Source organism: Chiloscyllium plagiosum, unplaced genomic scaffold (genome assembly GCF_037043375.1).
Source record: "Chiloscyllium plagiosum isolate Xiang-an unplaced genomic scaffold, Cpla_swu_hap1 HiC_scaffold_50, whole genome shotgun sequence".
Taxonomy (NCBI): Eukaryota; Metazoa; Chordata; class Chondrichthyes; order Orectolobiformes; family Hemiscylliidae; genus Chiloscyllium; species Chiloscyllium plagiosum.
In genome coordinates, this window is record NW_028270188.1 from 47,660,710 (window position 1) to 47,681,229 (window position 20,520).

A 20,520-nucleotide genomic window follows, 5' to 3' on the forward strand; every position below is an offset into this window, starting at 1 on the left:
CACTCCCAGGACAGGGACAGCATGGGGTTAGATACAGAGCAAAGATCTCTCTACACTGTCCCCCATCAAACACTCCCAGGACAAGGACTGCACTGGGTTAGTTACAGAGCAAAGCTCCCTCTACTCTGTCCCCCATCAAACACTCCCAGGACAAGGACAGTACTGGGTTAGTTACAGAGTAAAGCTCCCCCTACACTGTCCCCCATCAAACACTCCCAGGACAGGGACAGTACGGAGTTAGATACAGAGTAAAGCTCCCTCTACACTGCTCCCCCATCAAACACTCCCAGGGACAGGGACAGCACGGGGTTAGTTACAAAATAAAGCTCCCTCTACACTGTCCCCCATCAAACACTCCCAGGACAGGGACAGTACGGGGTTAGATACAGAGTAAAGCTCCCTCTACACTGCTCCCCCATCAAACACTCCCAGGGACAGGGACAGCACGGGGTTAGTTACAAAATAAAGCTCCCTCTACACTGTCCCCCATCAAACCCTCCCAGGACAGGGACAGCATGGGGTTAGATACAGAGCAAAGCTCCCTCTACACTGTCCCCCATCAAACACTCCCAGGACAGGGACAGCACGGGGTTAGATACAGAGCAAAGCTCCCTCTACACTGTCCCCCATCAAACACTCCCAGGACAGGGACAGCATGGGGTTAGATACAGAGCAAAGATCTCTCTACACTGTCCCCCATCAAACACTCCCAGGACAAGGACTGCACTGGGTTAGTTACAGAGCAAAGCTCCCTCTACACTGTCCACCATCAAACACTCCCAGGACAGGGACAGCACGGGGTTAGATACAGAGCAAAGCTCCCTCTACACTGTCCCCCATCAAACACTCCCAGGACAGGGACAGCATGGGGTTAGATACAGAGCAAAGATCTCTCTACACTGTCCCCCATCAAACACTCCCAGGACAGGGACAGCACGGGGTTAGATACAGAGCAAAGCTCCCTCTACACTGTCCCCCATCAAACACTCCCAGGACAGGGACAGCATGGGGTTAGATACAGAGCAAAGATCTCTCTACACTGTCCCCCATCAAACACTCCCAGGACAAGGACTGCACTGGGTTAGTTACAGAGCAAAGCTCCCTCTACACTGTCCACCATCAAACACTCCCAGAACAGGGACAGCATGTGGTTAGATACAGAGTAAAGCTCCCTTTGTGCTGTCAGATGCAGCACTGCCCAGGACAAGCACATGAGGAGGTGATTCATTGTGAGATTGCAGAGTGTGTACAGAGATTGTATAAAGGTTTAGGTTTGAGAAGCTTTGGGTTAATTTCCTGTCCCCACTGTTGTGGTTATCTCTGACTGCATCCTCCCATAACCGCAGCCCCCGCTGAAGTGAGCTAGTTCAGCAGTTCCTGGGAAGCAGATGTTCTGTAACCTGCCACAAGGCCAATAGCAGACCCCCTCCCAATCCCATGACCCCTACCCATGGCCACCCATACCCTGCCTCAACCCACCCAACCCCAAACCCACTCACCCACACCCTACTTCACCCCTACCCATGGCCATCCACCCCTTTTCTCACCCCCACCAAACCCCAAACCTCTCTAAGAGCTCACCCGACAGTAGGCAGTGATCAGGAGAGTGTCCTCCCTCCCTTTCACTCCACCTTCCTCCCACACCCTCCCTCTTTCCCCAGATCAATTAAGCCATCAGCAACAGTCGTGCGGAGGAGATATTAGAACAGATATGATTGGAAAGCATCAACATGATTGGGCAAAGCCAACAACAACGTGTATGAAAGACAAATTGTGCTTAACAAGTCACCCTCAGTGTATTGAGACTGTAACTATGAGAATAAATAAGGGAGAACTGGGGATGTAATACATTTGGATAGTCAGAGGCTTGTGATAAGGTCCCACATTAGGGGTCAGGAGTAATGTAAAAACACATGGATTTGGGGGCAATATACTGGCATGGAATGAGACAGGAAACAGGGAGTGACAGTAAATGGATCTTTTCTGAGTGGCACACTCTGCTTGTACAGTTCTGTAGGATCCATCCTGGGACCCCAGCTATTAAAGATATAAATGACCTGGATGAAGGAACTTCAAGGACCATTTCCAAGATTACTGGTGACACAAGACTGGGTGGGATAGTGAGTTATAAAGAGTATTCAAACAGGCCTTTCCAGATAAGCTGAGTGAATGGGTACACACAAGGCAGATGCAGTACAGCGTGGGTGAAATGTGGAGAACATAAATTCAGAGTGTTATTGAAACGGAGATGGATGGGCAACCGTTCTGAGGAAGGGTCGCTGGACCTGAGACGTTAACCCTGATTTCTCTTCACAGACCTGCTGTGCTTTTCCAGCAACTTCTGTTTTTGATGTATAGTGGGTGTACAGAGGGTGATGGGTGTCAATGTACACCAGTCTGACGCAGCAGACAGTTACAAAGGCCCTGATTGCAAGAGGATTTGAGAGCAGGGATAGGGATGCCTTACTGCAGTTGTACACGCTCTTGGTGAGACCATATCTCTAGTATTGTGCGGAGTTTTGGTCTGCTTTGTTAAGAGAGGATGTTTTTGTTAGAGAGGAAGTGCAGCAGAGGTATCACTAAGCTGATACACAGGACTGACTATAAGAAGAGATTGGTTCAACCGCATCTTTATTCAGTAGGATTTAGAAGGATGGGAAGTGATCTGATTGAAATATCTAAAATTCTCACAGGGCTGGACAGACTCAATGCAGAGAAAATGTTTCCCCAGTTGGGGAGTACAGAATGAGGGGGCGATAACCTTAGGACACAGGGTAGATTGCTTAGGACCCAGATGAGAAAATATTTCTTCACTCACAGAATAGTGAACCTGTAGGATTTTCTACTGCAGAAGGCTGTGGAGGCCAAGTCATGTATGTATTCAAGGCAAATATATATTTTTATATTCAAGGCAAATATATAGTTCTAGATTTTCCAAGCATTAAGGGATATAGGGAGAAAGTGGGACTACAACATTGGAGATAGAGGATTATCCCGGATCAGATGGGATAGCAGAGCAGGACTGAAGGGCCCAATGGCCTGCTGCTGCTCCTTGTTGCTTTATTTCTTCCCTCCATTCTCTCCTTCGGCCTTCCTCGCATACTCACAAGGGGCGGCACAGTGGCTCAGTGGTTAGCACAGCCCCCTCACAGCACCAGGGACCCGGGTTCGATTCCAGCCTCGGGCTGTGTGGAGTTTACACATTCGCCCCTCGTGTCTGCGTGGGGTTTCCTCCCACAGTCCAGGGATGTGCAGGCTAGGATGGATGGGCCGTGCTAAATTGCCCCTTAGCGTCCTGGTTAGGTGGGTTGGCCATGGGATTCTAAGGATAGGCTAGGGGAGCTTGAGTCTGGGAAGGACGCTCTTCGGAGGGCCGGTGCAGATCGATGGGCCAAATGGCCTACTTCCACACTGCAGGGGTTCTATGACTCCCTCCTGCACCCAGCACATCAGTCCGTGCAGTGCCAGAGAGACAGTGGGGTCAGACGGTGCGGTGTCACAGGGATAGGGTGAGGGTTGAGTGAGTTAGAGGACAGTCTCTCTGTAGACCACGACCAGGCTGTGAGGCCGGCTGTTATCCAGTCTGTTCGTCGAGAACAGTCTCCGCAGGCTCAACGTGGAAGAGCTGACATCGCCACAACTCCGAAGGTGGATTCCATCCTGTCTCACCCGCTGTCTCACACCGGCTGCCCAGGGATTACGGGAAGCCTACACCAGAATAACAGGGAAAAGGACATTTCAAAACAGAATCACCAACACAGCATGGTGGCTTAGGGGGTTAGCACTGCTGCCTCCCAGCGCCAGGGACTCGAGTTCAATTCCAGCCTCGGGTGACTCTGTATGCACGTTCTCCCTGTGTCTGCGTGCCCTCCCCACCCACAGTCCAGGGACGTGCACGTTAGGGTGGATTGGCCATGGGAAATGCAGGGTTACAGGAATAGGGTAAGGAAGTGGGTCTGGGTGGGATGCTCTTTGGAGGGTCACTGTGGACCTGATGGGCCGAATGACCTGCTTCCACACTGTTGGGATTCTATTATCAAATTTCACAACCAAACCCTCCCAGGACAGGGACAGCACGGGGTTAGATACAGAGTAAAGCTCCCTCTACACTGCTCCCCCATCAAACACTCCCAAGGCAGGGACAGCACGGGGTTAGATACAGAGTAAAGCTCCCTCTACACTGTCCCCCCCATCAAACACACCCAGGACAGGGACAGCACGGGGTTAGATACAGAGTAAAGCTCCCTCTACACTGTCCCCCATCAAACACTCCCAAGGCAGGGACAGCATGGGGTTAGATACAGAGTAAAGCTCCCTCTACACTGCTCCCCCATCAAACACTCCCAAGGCAGGGACAGCACGGGGTTAGATACAGAGTAAAGCTCCCTCTACACTGTCCCCCCCATCAAACACACCCAGGACAGGGACAGCACGGGGTTAGATACAGAGTAAAGCTCCCTCTACACTGTCCCCACATCAAACCCTCCCAGGACAGGGACGGCACTGGGTTAGATACAGAGTAAAGCTCCCTCTACACTGCTCCCCCCATCAAACCCTCCCAGGAGAGGGTGAGGTACAGAGTTTGTGTCAGTGTACACGGTCACAGTGAAGGGTGTTTTGGGATTGCTGTGCTGTGCTGTGGGGGGGGGGGGGTAGGGGGAGGTTTGTTCGGGTACTGTTCCCCCTGACCGCCAGCCCTCTATGGGAACTTCACCTGCTCACAGCTGCTCCCTGTGCTGCCTCTGTCCACTCTGGTTTTGCTGGTACCAGCAGCTCCAGCAGCTCCAGCTGGAGTAGGCCATGGTTCCGCTGTGAGGTTGCGTTTCGAGCGCTGCAGGAATCGTGTGACGAGTAACCGAGTGCCCCGGTAGACTTTCAGATCACTGAGGGAGCGGGCACCTTCCTTGGTGAGGGCAGGCAGCCCTCGGCTTTTCACCGGCTGCCTCTGCTTGCTGACCGTAGCACGGTGGAACAGTTCGGGGGTGCCATGTCGAGAGGTGGGCAGTAAGCAAGCCTCAGAACATTGAGCTGGGGTAGAGTGGGGGCAAAGCATACACCAGGGGAGAGAGAGTGAGAGAGAGAGACACACACCCACAGAAAGGTGGGGGAGAGAGAGTGAGAGAGAGAGAGACACACACACACAGAAAGGTGGGGGTAGAGAGAGACACACAGAGAGAGAGAGAGAGAGACACAGAGAACGGGGGAGAGAGAGAGAGAGAGAGAGACACACCCACAGAAAGGTGGGGGTAGAGAGAGACACACAGAGAGAGAGAGAGAGACACACACACAGAGAACGGTGGGGGGGAGAGAGAGACACAGAGAAAGAGAGAGAGAGAGAGAGACACACACACACAGAGAACGGTGGGGGGAGAGAGAGACACAGAGAAAGAGAGAGAGGGAGAGACACAGAGAACAGGGGAGAGAGAGTGAGAGAGAGAGAGATACACACAGAAAGGTGGGGGAGAGAGACAGACACACACAGAGAGAGAGAGAGAGAGAGAGAGACACACACACAGAACGGTGGGGGGGGAGAGAGAGACACAGAGAAAGAGAGAGAGGGAGAGACACAGAGAACAGGGGAGAGAGAGTGAGAGAGAGAGAGATACACACAGAAAGGTGGGGGAGAGAGACAGACACACACACAGAGAGAGAGAGAGAGAGACACACACACACAGAACGGTGGGGGGGGAGAGAGAGACACAGAGAAAGAGGGAGAGACACAGAGAACAGGAGAGAGAGAGTGAGAGAGAGAGAGATACACACACACAGAATGGTGGGTGGGGGGGGAGAGGGAGATACAGAGAGAGAGAGAGAGAGAGACACAGACACAGAGAAGTGGGGGGGGGGGAGAGAGAGAGAGTTCATTGTACCTTCACAACACAGCCCCACATCTTAGCAGGACAACAATCATCCCCTCCCCCACATCTCCCCACCCTGACCACAATCATCCCCATACCCACCTCCCCACCCTGATCGCAATCACCCTTCACCCCCCCCACCCTGACCGCAATCACCCCCACACCCCCCCACCCTGACTGCAATCACCCCTCACCCCCACACCCCCTACCCTGACTGCAATCACCCCCACACCCCCCCACCCTGACCGCAATCACCCCTCACCCCCCACACCCCCTACCCTGACTGCAATCACCCCCACACCCCCTACCCTGACTGCAATCACCCCTCACCTCCACACCCCCTACCCTGACTGCAATCACCCCCACACCCCCCCACCCTGACTGCAATCACCCCTCACCCCCACACCCCCTACCCTGACTGCAATCACCCCTCACCCCCACACCCCCTACCCTGACTGCAATCACCCCCACACCCCCCCACCCTGACTGCAATCACCCCTCACCCCCACACCCCCTACCCTGACTGCAATCACCCCTCACCCCCACACCCCCTACCCTGACTGCAATCACCCCCACTCCCCCCCACCCTGACTGCAATCACCCCCACACCCCCCCACCCTGACTGCAATCACCCCTCACCCCCACACCCCCTACCCTGACTGCAATCACCCCTCATCCCCCACACCCCCTACCCTGACTGCAATCACCCCTCACCCCCACACCCCCTACCCTGACTGCAATCACCCCCCACACCCCCTACCCTGACTGCAATCACCCCTCACCCCCCACACCCCCTACCCTGACTGCAATCACCCCCACACCCCCTACCCTGACTGCAATCACCCCCACACCCCCTACCCTGACTGCAATCACCCCTCACCCCCCACACCCCCTACCCTGACTGCAATCACCCCCACACCCCCCCACCCTGACTGCAATCACCCCTCACCCCCACACCCCCTACCCTGACTGCAATCACCCCTCATCCCCCACACCCCCTACCCTGACTGCAATCACCCCTCACCCCCACACCCCCCCACCCTGACTGCAATCACCCCTCACCCCCACACCCCCCCACCCTGACTGCAATCACCCCCATACCCCCCCACCCTGACTGCAATCACCCCCACACCCCCCCACCCTGACTGCAATCACCCCTCACCCCCACACCCCCTACCCTGACTGCAATCACCCCTCACCCCCACACCCCCTACCCTGACTGCAATCACCCCCACACCCCCCCACCCTGACTGCAATCACCCCTCATCCCCCACACCCCCTACCCTGACTGCAATCACCCCTCATCCCCCACACCCCCTACCCTGACTGCAATCACCCCCACACCCCCCCACCCTGACTGCAATCACCCCTCACCCCCACACCCCCTACCCTGACTGCAATCACCCCTCATCCCCCACACCCCCTACCCTGACTGCAATCACCCCTCATCCCCCACACCCCCTACCCTGACTGCAATCACCCCCACACCCCCCCACCCTGACCGCAATCACCCCTCACCCCCACACCCCCTACCCTGACTGCAATCACCCCCACACCCCCCACCCTGACTGCAATCACCCCTCACCCCCACACCCCCTACCCTGACTGCAATCACCCCTCACCCCCACACCCCCTACCCTGACTGCAATCACCCCTCACCCCCACACCCCCTACCCTGACTGCAATCACCCCTCATCCCCCACACCCCCTACCCTGACTGCAATCACCCCCACTCCCCCCCACCCTGACTGCAATCACCCCTCACCCCCACACCCCCTACCCTGACTGCAATCACCCCCACACTCCCTACCCTGACTGCAATCACCCCCATACCCCCCCACCCTGACCTCAATTACCCCCACCCCAGCCAGAATCATCCCCCCACCCCAATCAGAGACCCTGCCCCACCCCTCCCTCCTCATGGCCTGGCTGAACCCTGGCCTCCTTTGCCGTTCCCTCAGGATGTTAGGCCCCACTCCCTCCCACCTTGGGAGAAACCCTAGGCCCAGGGGCCTTCTCTCCTGTGAGGATATCAGTGCCAATGGAGGCCCTCCAGTCCTGTGGCAATCCTGGGGGTGGGGGTGGGAGGGCGGGTATGGAGATCTCAATGCCTGGAGCTCTGTTACTCCCAACACACCGTTCCCCCCCCCCCACCCCCCACCCCCCTCACCTGTGTCGGTGGAGGTCTGGGACATTTCATCTTCCGCGGTTTTCCAGTTTCTGTTGCCTTCAGCTGGAGAAACAAATCACACACACGTGTTACTGAGACAACAGCAAACACTCAGCCCGAGAGGCTGAGACCCACAAGCAGAGGAGAGGGGCTGGTAGATTCACGTCTGGAGTCACTTTGGGACATGTTACTGACACTGGAGACATTACAATCACATGGTGACAAATATGTGAAACAGGCCATTCAGCCCTTCCAGCTTACTCTGCTGTCCAACAGGATCATGCCTGATTTGTTTGTGTTCAGAGTTCCACATTCCCATCTACTCAGAGATGTACAGCACGGAAACAGACCCTTCGGCCCAACCCGTCCATGCTGACCAGATATCCCAACCCAATCTAGTCCCACCTGCCAGCACCCGGCCCGTATCCCTCCGAACCCTTCCTATTCATATACCCATCCAAATGCCTCTTAAATGTTGCGATTGTCCCAGCCTCCATCACATCCTCTGGCAGCTCATTCCACACACGTACCACCCTCTGTGTGAAAACGTTGCCCCTTAGGTCTCTTTTATATCTTTCCCCTCTTACCCTAAACCTATGCCCCTCTGGTTCTGGACTCCCCGACCCCAGGGAAAATACTTTGCCTATTTACCCTATTCATGCCCCTCATGATTTCATAAACCTCTATAAGGTCACCCCTCAGCCTCCGACGCTCCAGGGATAACAGCCCCAGCCTGTTCACCCTCTCCCTATAGCTCAAACACTCCAGTACCAGGAACATCCTTGTAAACCTTTTCTGAACCCTTTCAAATTTAATAATATCCCTCCTACAGAAGGGAGACCAGAATTATAGCTGAAAATGTGTTGCTGGAAAAGCGCAGCAGGTCAGGCAGCATCAAAGGAGCAGGAGAATCGACGTTTCGGGCATAAGCCCTTCTTCAGGAAGAAGATTCCTGAAGAAGGGCTCATGCCCGAAACGTCGATTCTCCTGTTCACTGGATGCTGCCTGACCTGCTGCGCTTTTCCAGCAACACATTTTCAGCTCTGATCTCCAGCATCTGCAGCCCTCACTTTCTCCTCCAGACCAGAATTATACACAGTATTCCAAAAGCATCCTCAGCAACATCCTTTACAGCCACAACATGACCTTCCATCTCTGACATTCAGTGCATTGACCAATAAAGGGATGTGTACCAAATGCTGCCTTCACTATCCTGCAACCCCATTATTTTGGAACTATGCACCTATGTCCCTAGTTTGACAACACTCCCCAGGGACCTACCATTAACCGCCCCTGCTCCATCTCCAGGCCTCCATCCCCACCCACAACTACACCCCGCTCGCCCTCCTTCACCACCACCTGCCCCCTCCGCCCAGTGTCAGGGCACATGGTGGGAGCTGAGGCCTTACCTGAGGTGGCGGTGCTCCCACAGATGGCGGGATCACTGTTGGATCTGCTGAGACGGTGAGGAGCCAGGCTCCTCGATGGGGCCTGGGGCCCAGGGCTCTGGTTGTACCGCTGGCTGGGACACGGGGACTCCGGGCCGGACTGCACGGCTGATGTGTCAGACGAGGTGGAGCAGGTCCTGGTCCCACTCGCTACAGCAGCAGCAGCCGTCTCCAGCCTCTCACAGCTCTGACTCAGTGCCCCAGGCCCAGGCCCTGAGCTGTACCGACCCGGTGAGCTACAGGAGAAGGAGCGACCAGTCCAGGCACAGGCCCTAGCCTGGGCAGGGGAGAGCTCAGCCTCCTGGGCCCAGCTCTCAGGCATCCCAGGCCCACAGCCCATCGCCTGGCTCCCACCATGCATCGCCATCACCAGGCACGAGTCCTCGGAAAAGCTACTGTCATCCGGGATGTCGATGATCTCCGACATCATCAGGGAGCCACTGTCCATGGACCCTGGAAGAAAAATGGGGGAAAAATATCCAGTCAATGCCAACCGGTGGGGTGGGAGGGCCGCGGGGAGGGGGAGGCTACGGTGAGAGGGGTCGGGGGCCACATGAGAGGGGCGGAGGAGTGGACAAGAAAGGGAGGGTTAGAGGAGGGAGGGGAAGGAGGTGAGTGTAGTGTGGAGGGAGCAAAGTGATACTTTAGGGTTGCAGTCTGGGGAGAGGGGTGGTTCAGGGGTAATTTAGGGAAGGGGGTTAGGGGTTAATTCAGGGAACGGGGTGGGTTAGGGGATATGAAGTTAATGGGGTTGAGGGTGTGGTTAATGGGGGAGGTGGGTGGGGGGTGTGAGTAATGCGGGAGGTGGTTGGGAAGATGTGAGTGATGAGGGAGGTGGTTGGGGGTGTGTGAGTAATGGGGGAGATGGTTGGGGGTGTGAGTAATGGGGGAGATGGTTGAGGGGTGTGAGTAATGGGGGAGATGGTTGGGGGTGTGTGAGTAATGGGGAGGCGGTTGGGGGTGTGTGTGAGTAATGGGGAGGTGGTTGGAGGTGTGTGAGTAATGGGGAGGTGGTTGGGGGTGTGTGAGTAATGGGGGAGGTGTGAGTAATGGGGAGGTGTGAGTAATGAGGAAGTTGGTTGGGGAGGTGTGAGTGATGGGGAGGTGGTTGGGGGTGTGTGTGAGTAATGGGGTAGGTGGTTGGGGGTGTGTGAGCAATGGGGGAGGTGGTTGGGGGTGTGTGTGAGTAATGGGGTAGGTGGTTGGGGGTGTGTGAGCAATGGGGGAGGTGGTTGGGGGTGTGTGTGAGTAATGGGTGGTGTGAGTAATGGGGGAGTTGGTTGGGGAGGTGTGAGTGATGGGGGAGGTGGTTGGGGGGGTGTGAGCAATGGGGGAGGTGGTTGGGGGTGTGTGAGTAATGCGGGAGGTGGTTGGAGGGGGTGTGAGTAATGCGGGAGATGGTTAGGGGCGTGTGAGTAATGGGGGGAGTGGTTCGGGGGGTGTGAGTGATAGGGGAGGTGGTGGGGGGGTGTGAGTAATGGGGGAGGTGGTTGGGGGAGTGTGAGTAATGGGGGAGTTGGTTGAGGGTGTGTGTGAGTAATGGGGAAGGTGGTGGGGGGGTGTGAGTAATGGGGGAGGTGGTTGGAGGTGTGTGAGTAATGGGGGAGGTGGTTGGGGGAGTGTGAGTAATGTGGGAGGTGGTTGGGGTGTGTGAGTAATGGGGGAGGTGGTTTCAGGGTGTGAGTGATAGGGGAGGTGGTGGGGGGGGTGTGAGTAATGGGGGAGGTGGTTGGGGGAGTGTGAGTAATGGGGGAAGTGGTTGGAAAGGTGTGAGTGATGAGGGAGGTGGTTGGGGTGTGTGGTTAATTGGGAGGTGGTTGGGGGGTGTGAGCAATGGGGGCTGTGGTTGGGGAGGTGAGTGATGGGGAGGTGGTGGAGAGGTGTGAGTAATGGGGGAGGTGGTTAGGGTTGTGTGAGTAATGGGGGAGATGGTTGGGAGTGTGTGAGTGATGAGGGAGGTGGTTGGGGGCTGTGAGTAATGGGGGAGGTGGTTGGGGGGGTGAGTAATGGGGGAGGTGGTTGGGGGGGGTGTGAGTAATGGAGGAGGTGGTTGGGGGTATGTGAGTAATGGGGGAGGTGGTTGGGGAGTGTGAGTAATGGGGGAGGTGGTTGGGGGAGTGTGAGTAATGGGGGAGGTGGTTGGGGGAGTGTGAGTAATGGGGGAGGTGGTTGGGGGGGTGTGAGTAATGGGGGAGGTGGTTGGGGGTATGTGAGTAATGGGGGAGGTGGTTGGGGGGATGTGAGTAATGGGGGAGGTGGTTGGGGGAGTGTGAGTAATGGGGGAGGTGGTTGGGGGAGTGTGAGTAATGGGGGAGGTGGTTGGGGAGTGTGAGTAATGGGGGAGGTGGTTGGGGGAGTGTGAGTAATGGGGGAGGTGGTTGGGGGAGTGTGAGTAATGGGGGAGGTGGTTGGGGGAGTGTGAGTAATGGGGGAGGTGGTTGCGGGGGTGTGAGTAATGGGGGAGGTGGTTGGGGGGGTGTGAGTGATGGGGAGGTGGTTGGGGGGGGCTGTGAGTAATGGGGGCAGTGGTTGGGGGTATGTGAGTAATGGGGGAGGTGGTTGTGGGGGTGTGATTAATGGGAGAGGAGATTGGGGTGGTGTGAATAATGGGGAAGGTGGTTGGGGGTGTGTGTGAGTGATGGGGGAGGTGTTTGGGGGTGTGTGAGTAATGGGGGAGGTGGTTGGAGGGGGTGTGAGTAATGCGGGAGATGGTTAGGGGCGTGCGAGTGATAGGGGAGGTGGTGGGGGTGTGTGTGAGTAATGGGGGAGGTGGTTGGAGGTGTGTGAGTAATGGGAGAGGAGATTGGGGGAGTGTGAGTAATGGGGGAGGTGGTTGTGGGGGCATGAGTAATGGGGAAGGTGGTTGGGGGAGTGTGAGTAATGGGGGAGGTGGTTGGGGGAGTGTGAGTAATGGGGGAGGTGGTTGGGAGGCTGTGAGTAATGGGGAGGTGGTTGGAGGAATGTGTGAGTAATGAGGGAGGTGGTTGGAGGAATGTGTGAGTAATGGGGGAGGTGGTTGGGGGGGTGTGAGTAATGGGGGAGGTGGTTGGGGGGTGTGTGAATAATGGGGGAGGTGGTTGGGGGGATGTGAGTAATGGGGGAGGTGGTTGGGGGGATGTGAGTAATGGGGGAGGTGTTTGGGGTGGTGTGTGAGTAATGGGGGAGGTGGTTGGCGGGGTGTGAGTAACGGAGGTGGTGGGGGGGTGTGAGTAATGGGGGAGGTGGTTGGGGGATGTGAGTAATGGGGGAGGTGGTTGGAGGGGTGTGAGTAATGGGGGAGATGGTTGGGGGGGTGTGAGTGATGAGGGAGGTGGTTGGGAGTGTGTGAGTAATGGGGGAGGTGGTTGAGGGGTGTGAGTAATGGGGGAGATGGTTGGGGGGGTGAGTAATGGGGGAGGTGGTTGGGGGGTGTGAGTAATGGGGGAGGTGGTTGGGGGGTGTGAGTAATGGGGGAGGTGGTTGGGGGGTGTGAGTAATGGGGGAGGTGGTTGGGGGGTGTGAGTAATGGGGGAGGTGGTTGGGGGGTGTGAGTAATGGGGGAGGTGGTTCAGGGGGTGTGAGTAATGGGGGAGGTGGTTCAGGGGGTGTGAGTGATGGGGGAGGTGGTTCAGGGGGTGTGAGTGATGGGGGAGGTGGTTCAGGGGGTGTGAGTGATGGGGGAGGTGGTTGAGGGGGTGTGAGTGATGGGGGAGGTGGTTGGGAGTGTGTGTGAGTAATGGGGGAGTTGGTTCGGGGGCTGTGTGTGTAATGGGGGAGGTGGTTGGGGGTTGTGTGAGTAATGGGGTAGGTGGTTGGGGGAGTGTGTATAATGGGGGAGGTGGTTGCGGGGGTGTGAGTGATGGGGAGGTGGTTGGGAGGCTGTGAGTAATGGGGGAGGTGGTTGGGGGTGTGTGTGAGAAATGGGGGAGTTGGTTCGGGGGTTGTGTGGGTAATGGGGGAGTTGGTTGAGGGGGTGTGAGTGATGGGGAGGTGGTTGGGGGGGCTGTGAGTAATGGGGGAGGTGGTTGGGGTATATGAGTAATGGGGGAGGTGGTTGGGGGGTTGTGAGTAATGGGGGAGGTGGTTGTGGGGGTGTGAGTAATGGGGGAGGTGGTTGGGAGGGTGTGAGTAATGGGGGAGGTGATTGGGGGGTGTGAGTAATGGGGGAGGTGGTTGGGGTATATGAGTAATGGGGGAGGTGGTTGGAGGTGTGTGAGTAATGGGGGAGGTGGTTGGGGGGTGTGAGTAATGGGGGAGGTGGTTGGAGGTGTGTGAGTAATGGGGAAGGTGGTTGGGGGAGTGTGAGTAATGGGGAAGGTGGTTGGGGTGTGTGAGTAATGGGGGAGGTGGTTGGAGGTGTGTGAGTAATGGGGGAGGTGGTTGGGGGGTGTGAGTAATGGGGGAGGTGGTTGGAGGTGTGTGAGTAATGGGGAAGGTGGTTGGGGGAGTGTGAGTAATGGGGGAGGTGGTTTCGGGGTGTGTGTAATGGGGGAGGTGGTTGGGAGTGTGTGCGAGTAATGGGGCAGTTGTTTCGGGGGTTGTGTGGGTAATGGGGGAGGTGGTTGGGAGTGTGTGCGAGTAATGGGGCAGTTGTTTCGGGGGTTGTGTGGGTAATGGGGGAGGTGGTTGTGAGGTTGTGAGAGTAATGAAGTAGGTGGTTGGAGGGGTGTGAGTGATGGGGAGGTGGTTGGGGGGCTGTGAGTAATGGGGGAGTTGGTTCGGTGGCTGTGTGAGTAATGGGGGAGGTGGTTGGGGGGGGTGTGAGTAATGGGGGAGGAGATTGGGGTGGTGTGTGTAATGTGGGAGGTGGTTGGGAGGAATGTGTGAGTAATGGGGGAGGTGGTTAGGGGGGTGTGAGTAATGGGGGAGGTGGTTAGGGGGGTGTGAGTAATGGGGGAGGTGGTTGGGGGAGTGTGAGTAATGGGGGAGGTGATTGGGGGGGTGTGTGAGTAATGGGGGAGGTGGTTGTGGGGGTGTGAGTAATGGGAGAGGAGATTGGGGTGGTGTGTGTAATGGGGGAGGTGGTTGGGGGGGTGTGAGTAATGGGGGAGGTGGTTGGGGGAGTGTGAGTAATGGGGGAGGTGGTTAGGGGGGTGTGAGTAATGGGGGAGGTGGTTGGGGGAGTGTGAGTAATGGGGGAGGTGGTTGGGGGGGGCTGTGAGTAATGGGGGAGGTGGTTGGGGGGGTGTGAGTAATGGGGGAGGTGATTGGGGGGGTGTGAGTAATGGGGGAGGTGGTTAGGGGAGTGTGAGTAATGGGGGAGGTGGTTAGGGGGGTGTGAGTAATGGGGGAGGTGGTTGGGGGGGGCTGTGAGTAATGGGGGAGGTGGTTGGGGGGGTGTGAGTAATGGGGGAGGTGGTTGGGGGGGTGTGAGTAATGGGGGAGGTGGTTGGGGGTATGTGAGTAATGGGGGAGGTGGTTGGGGAGTGTGAGTAATGGGGGAGGTGGTTGGGGGAGTGTGAGTAATGGGGGAGGTGGTTGGGGGAGTGTGAGTAATGGGGGAGGTGGTTGGGGGGGTGTGAGTAATGGGGGAGGTGGTTGGGGGATGTGAGTAATGGGGGAGGTGGTTGGAGGGGTGTGAGTAATGGGGGAGATGGTTGGGGGGGTGTGAGTGATGAGGGAGGTGGTTGGGAGTGTGTGAGTAATGGGGGAGGTGGTTGAGGGGTGTGAGTAATGGGGGAGATGGTTGGGGGGGTGAGTAATGGGGGAGGTGGTTGGGGGGTGTGAGTAATGGGGGAGGTGGTTGGGGGGTGTGAGTAATGGGGGAGGTGGTTGGGGGGTGTGAGTAATGGGGGAGGTGGTTGGGGGGTGTGAGTAATGGGGGAGGTGGTTCAGGGGGTGTGAGTAATGGGGGAGGTGGTTCAGGGGGTGTGAGTAATGGGGGAGGTGGTTCAGGGGGTGTGAGTGATGGGGGAGGTGGTTCAGGGGGTGTGAGTGATGGGGGAGGTGGTTCAGGGGGTGTGAGTGATGGGGGAGGTGGTTGAGGGGGTGTGAGTGATGGGGGAGGTGGTTGGGAGTGTGTGTGAGTAATGGGGGAGTTGGTTCGGGGGCTGTGTGTGTAATGGGGGAGGTGGTTGGGGGTTGTGTGAGTAATGGGGTAGGTGGTTGGGGGAGTGTGTATAATGGGGGAGGTGGTTGCGGGGGTGTGAGTGATGGGGAGGTGGTTGGGAGGCTGTGAGTAATGGGGGAGGTGGTTGGGGGTGTGTGTGAGAAATGGGGGAGTTGGTTCGGGGGTTGTGTGGGTAATGGGGGAGTTGGTTGAGGGGGTGTGTGAGTAATGGGGTAGGTGGTTGCGGGGGTGTGAGTGATGGGGAGGTGGTTGGGGGGGCTGTGAGTAATGGGGGAGGTGGTTGGGGTATATGAGTAATGGGGGAGGTGGTTGGGGGGTTGTGAGTAATGGGGGAGGTGGTTGTGGGGGTGTGAGTAATGGGGGAGGTGGTTGGGAGGGTGTGAGTAATGGGGGAGGTGATTGGGGTATATGAGTAATGGGGGAGGTGGTTGGGGGGGTGTGAGTAATGGGGGAGGTGGTTGGGAGGGTGTGAGTAATGGGGGAGGTGGTTGGGGGGTGTGAGTAATGGGGGAGGTGGTTGGGGTATATGAGTAATGGGGGAGGTGGTTGGGGGGGTGTGAGTAATGGGGGAGGTGGTTGGGGGAGTGTGAGTAATGGGGGAGGTGGTTGGGGGAGTGTGAGTAATGGGGGAGGTGGTTTCGGGGTGTGTGTAATGGGGGAGGTGGTTGGGAGTGTGTGCGAGTAATGGGGCAGTTGTTTCGGGGGTTGTGTGGGTAATGGGGGAGGTGGTTGTGGGGTTGTGAGAGTAATGAAGTAGGTGGTTGGAGGGGTGTGAGTGATGGGGAGGTGGTTGGGGGGCTGTGAGTAATGGGGGAGGAGATTGGGGTGGTGTGTGTAATGTGGGAGGTGGTTGGGAGGAATGTGTGAGTAATGGGGGAGGTGGTTAGGGGGGTGTGAGTAATGGGGGAGGTGGTTAGGGGGGTGTGAGTAATGGGGGAGGTGGTTGGGGGAGTGTGAGTAATGGGGGAGGTGATTGGGGGGGTGTGTGAGTAATGGGGGAGGTGGTTGTGGGGGTGTGAGTAATGGGAGAGGAGATTGGGGTGGTGTGTGTAATGGGGGAGGTGGTTGGGGGGGTGTGAGTAATGGGGGAGGTGGTTGGGGGAGTGTGAGTAATGGGGGAGGTGGTTAGGGGGGTGTGAGTAATGGGGGAGGTGGTTGGGGGAGTGTGAGTAATGGGGGAGGTGGTTGGGGGGGGCTGTGAGTAATGGGGGAGGTGGTTGGGGGGGTGTGAGTAATGGGGGAGGTGATTGGGGGGGTGTGAGTAATGGGGGAGGTGGTTAGGGGAGTGTGAGTAATGGGGGAGGTGGTTAGGGGGGTGTGAGTAATGGGGGAGGTGGTTGGGGGGGGCTGTGAGTAATGGGGGAGGTGGTTGGGGGGGTGTGAGTAATGGGGGAGGTGGTTGGGGGGGTGTGAGTAATGGGGGAGGTGGTTAGGGGGGTGTGAGTAATGGGGGAGGTGGTTGGAGGCGTGTGAGTAATGGGGGAGGTGGTTAGGGGGGTGTGAGTAATGGGGGAAGTGGTTGGGGGAGTGTGAGTAATGGGGGAGGTGGTGGGGGGATGTGAGTAATGGGGGAGGTGGTTGGGGGAGTGTGAGTAATGGGGGAGGTGGTGGGGGGATGTGAGTAATGGGGAAGGTGGTTGGGGTTGTGTGAGTAATGGGGGAGGTGGTGGGGGGGGTGTGAGTAATGGGGGAGGTGGTTGGGGGGGGCTGTGAGTAATGGGGGAGGTGGTTGGGGGTGTGTGAGTAATAGGGAGGTGGTGGGGGTGTGTGAGTAATGGGGTAGGTGGTTGGGGGGTGTGAGTAATGGGGGAGGTGGTTGGGGGGTGTGAGTAATGGGGGAGGTGGTGGAGGGGTGTGAGTAATGGGGGAGGTGGTTAGGGTTGTGTGAGTAAGGGGGGAGGTGGTTGGGGGGTGTGTGAGTAATGGGGAAGGTGGTTGGGGGTGTGTGAGTAATGGGGGAGGTGGTTGGGGAGGTGAGTGATGGGGAGGTGGTGGAGGGGTGTGAGTAATGGGGGAGGTGGTTAGGGTTGTGTGAGTAAGGGGGGAGGTGGTTGGAGGGGGTGTGAGTAATGGGGGAGATGGTTGGGAGTGTGATAGTAACGGGGGAGGTGGTTGGGGGGCGTGAGTAATGGGGGAGGTGGTTGGGGGGGTGTGATAGTAACGGGGGAGGTGGTTGGGGGAGTGTGAGTAATGGGGGAGGTGGTTGGGGGGCGTGAGTAATGGGGGAGGTGGTTTCAGGGTGTGTGTAATGGTGGAGGTGGTTGTGGGAGTGAGTGCGAGTAATGGGGGAGTTGTTTCGGGGGCTGTATGTGTAATGGGGGAGGTGGTTGGGGGTTGTGAGAGTAATGAAGTAGGTGGTTGGGGGGGTGTGAGTGATGGGGGAGGTGGTTGGGGGGCTGTGAGTAATGGGGGAGGTGGTTGGGAGGAATGTGTGAGTAATGGGGAAGGTGGTGGGGGGTGTGAGAGTATTGGGGGAGGTGGTGGGGTGTGTGTGAGTGATGGGGTAGGTGGTTGGGGGGGTGTGAGTAATGGGGAAGGTGGTTGGGGGGGCATGAGTAATGGGGAAGGTGGTTGGGGGGGTGTGAGTAATGGGGAGGTGTGGTTAATGGGGGAAGTGGTTGGGGGTGTGAGTAATGGGGGCGGTGGTTGGGGGGGTGTTTGCGGGGGTGTGAGTAATGGGGGTGGTGGTTGGGGGGGTGGTTGCGGGGGTGTGAGTAATGGGGAGGTGGTTTGGGGGGGTGGTTGCGGGGATGTGAGTAATGGGGGAAGTGGTTGGGGTTGTGTGAGTAATGGGGAAGGTGGTTGTGGGAGTGTGAGTAATGGGGGAGGTGGTTGGGGTTGTGTGAGTAATGGGGGCGGTGGTTGGGGTTGTGTGAGTAATGGGGAAGGTGGTTGGGGTTGTGTGAGTAATGGGGGAGGTGGTTGAGGGGGTGTGAGTAATGGGGAGGTGTGGTTAATGGGGGAAGTGGTTGGGGGTGTGAGTAATGGGGGCGGTGGTTGGGGGTTGTGAGAGTAATGGAGGAAGTGATGGGGGGTTGAGTGATGGGGGAGTTGGTTGGGGGGTGTATTAATGGGGGAGGTGGTTGGGGGTGTGTGCATAATGGGATAGGTAGTTGGGTGAGTAATGGGGAGGTGGTTGGTGGGGGTGTGAGTAATGGAGGGGTGATTGGGGGGTATGAGTAATGGGGGAGGTTGTGGGAGGGTGTTAATGGGGGAGGAGGTTGGGGGGGTGTGGTTAATGGGGGAGGTGGTTGGGGGTGTGTGAGTAATGGGGGAGGTGGTTGGGGGGGTGAGTAATGGGGGAGGTGGTGGGGTGTGTGTGAGTAATGGGGAAGGTGGTTGGGGGTGTGTGAGTAATGGGGAAGGTGGTTGGGGGGGTGTGAGTAATGGGGGAGGTGGTTGGGGGGTGTGAGTAATGGGGGAGGTGGTTGGGGGGGTGTGAGTAATGGGGGAGGTGGTGGGGTGTGTGTGAGTAATGGGGGAGGTGGTTGGGGGGGTGTGAGTAATGGGGGAGGTGGTTGGGGGGGTGTGAGTAATGGGGGAGGTGGTGGGGTGTGTGTGAGTAATGGGGGAGGTGGTGGGGTGTGTGTGAGTAATGGGGGAGGTGGTGGGGGGGTGTGAGTAATGGGGGAGGTGGTGGGGGTGTGTGAGTAATGGGGGAGGTGGTTGAGGGGATGTGAGTAATGGGGAAGGTGGTTGGGGGGGTGTGAGTAATGGGGAAGGTGGTTGGGGGTGTGTGAGTAATGGGGGAGGTGGTTGGGGGGGTGTGAGTAATGGGGGAGGTGGTGGGGTGTGTGAGTAATGGGGAAGGTGGTTGGGGGGTGTGAGTAATGGGGGAGGTGGTGGGGTGTGTGAGTAATGGGGAGGTGGTGGGGTGTGTGAGTAATGGGGAAGGTGGTTGGGGGGTGTGAGTAATGGGGGAGGTGGTGGGGTGTGTGAGTAATGGGGAAGGTGGTTGGGGGGTGTGAGTAATGGGGGAGGTGGTGGGGTGTGTGAGTAATGGGGGAGGTGGTGGGGTGTGTGAGTAATGGGGGAGGTGGTTGGGGGGTGTGTGAGTATTGGGGGAGGTGGTTGGGGGGGTGTGAGTAATGGGGAAGGTGGTTGGGGGGTGTGAGTAATGGGGGAGGTGGTGGGGTGTGTGAGTAATGGGGAAGGTGGTTGGGGGGTGTGAGTAATGGGGGAGGTGGTGGGGTGTGTGAGTAATGGGGAAGGTGGTTGGGGGGTGTGAGTAATGGGGGAGGTGGTTGGGGGGTGTGAGTAATGGGGAAGGTGGTTGGGGGGTGTGAGTAATGGGGGAGGTGGTGGGGTGTGTGAGTAATGGGGAAGGTGGTTGGGGGGTGCGAGTAATGGGGGAGGTGGTGGGGTGTGTGAGTAATGGGGGAGGTGGTTGGGGGGTGTGAGTAATGGGGAAGGTGGTTGGGGGGTGTGAGTAATGGGGGAGGTGGTGGGGTGTGTGTGAGTCATGGGGAAGGTGGTTGGGGGGTGTGAGTAATGGGGAAGGTGGTTGGGGGGTGTGAGTAATGGGGGAGGTGGTGGGGTGTGTGTGAGTCATGGGGAAGGTGGTTGGGGGGTGTGAGTAATGGGGAAGGTGGTTGGGGGGTGTGAGTAATGGGGGAGGTGGTGGGGTGTGTGAGTAATGGGGAAGGTGGTTGGGGGGTGTGAGTAATGGGGAAGGTGGTTGGGGGGTGTGTGAGTATTGGGGGAGGTGGTGGGGTGTGTGTGAGTAATGGGGAAGGTGGTGGGGTGTGTGTGAGTAATGGGGGAGGTGGTGGGGTGTGTGTGATACTGGGGGCGAGGTGGGTGTGTGGAAGGGGGGAGGTGGTTGGGGAGGTGTGGAATGGGGAGGTGGTTGGGGGTGTGAGTAAGGGGGCGGTGGTGGGGTGTGTGAGTCATGGGGAAGGTGGTTGGGGGGTGTGAGTATGGGGAGGTGGTTGGGGGGTGTGAGTAATGGGGGAGGTGGTGGTGGGTGTGAGGTATGGGGAGGTGGTGGGGGGG

The 20,520-nt window shown here is 57.5% G+C and overlaps 1 protein-coding gene across 1 annotated transcript in view; it reads right to left on the reverse strand.

The window, feature by feature from the left end:
* Positions 1-1,588: 1,588 nt before the first annotated feature.
* The window catches only part of LOC148135293 (protein ENTREP3-like), a 38,720-nt gene continuing 19,788 nt past the window's right edge, over positions 1,589-20,520 (reverse strand). Inside the window, exons 4-7 of the mRNA XM_087985104.1 lie at positions 9,438-9,929; positions 8,029-8,091; positions 4,715-5,028; positions 1,589-3,708 (exon numbers count right to left, since the gene is read on the reverse strand). Of these exons, the coding sequence (XP_087841230.1) occupies positions 3,526-3,708; positions 4,715-5,028; positions 8,029-8,091; positions 9,438-9,929 (1,052 nt within the window). The 3' untranslated portion in view covers positions 1,589-3,525. The remainder of the gene's footprint in view (positions 3,709-4,714; positions 5,029-8,028; positions 8,092-9,437; positions 9,930-20,520) is intronic.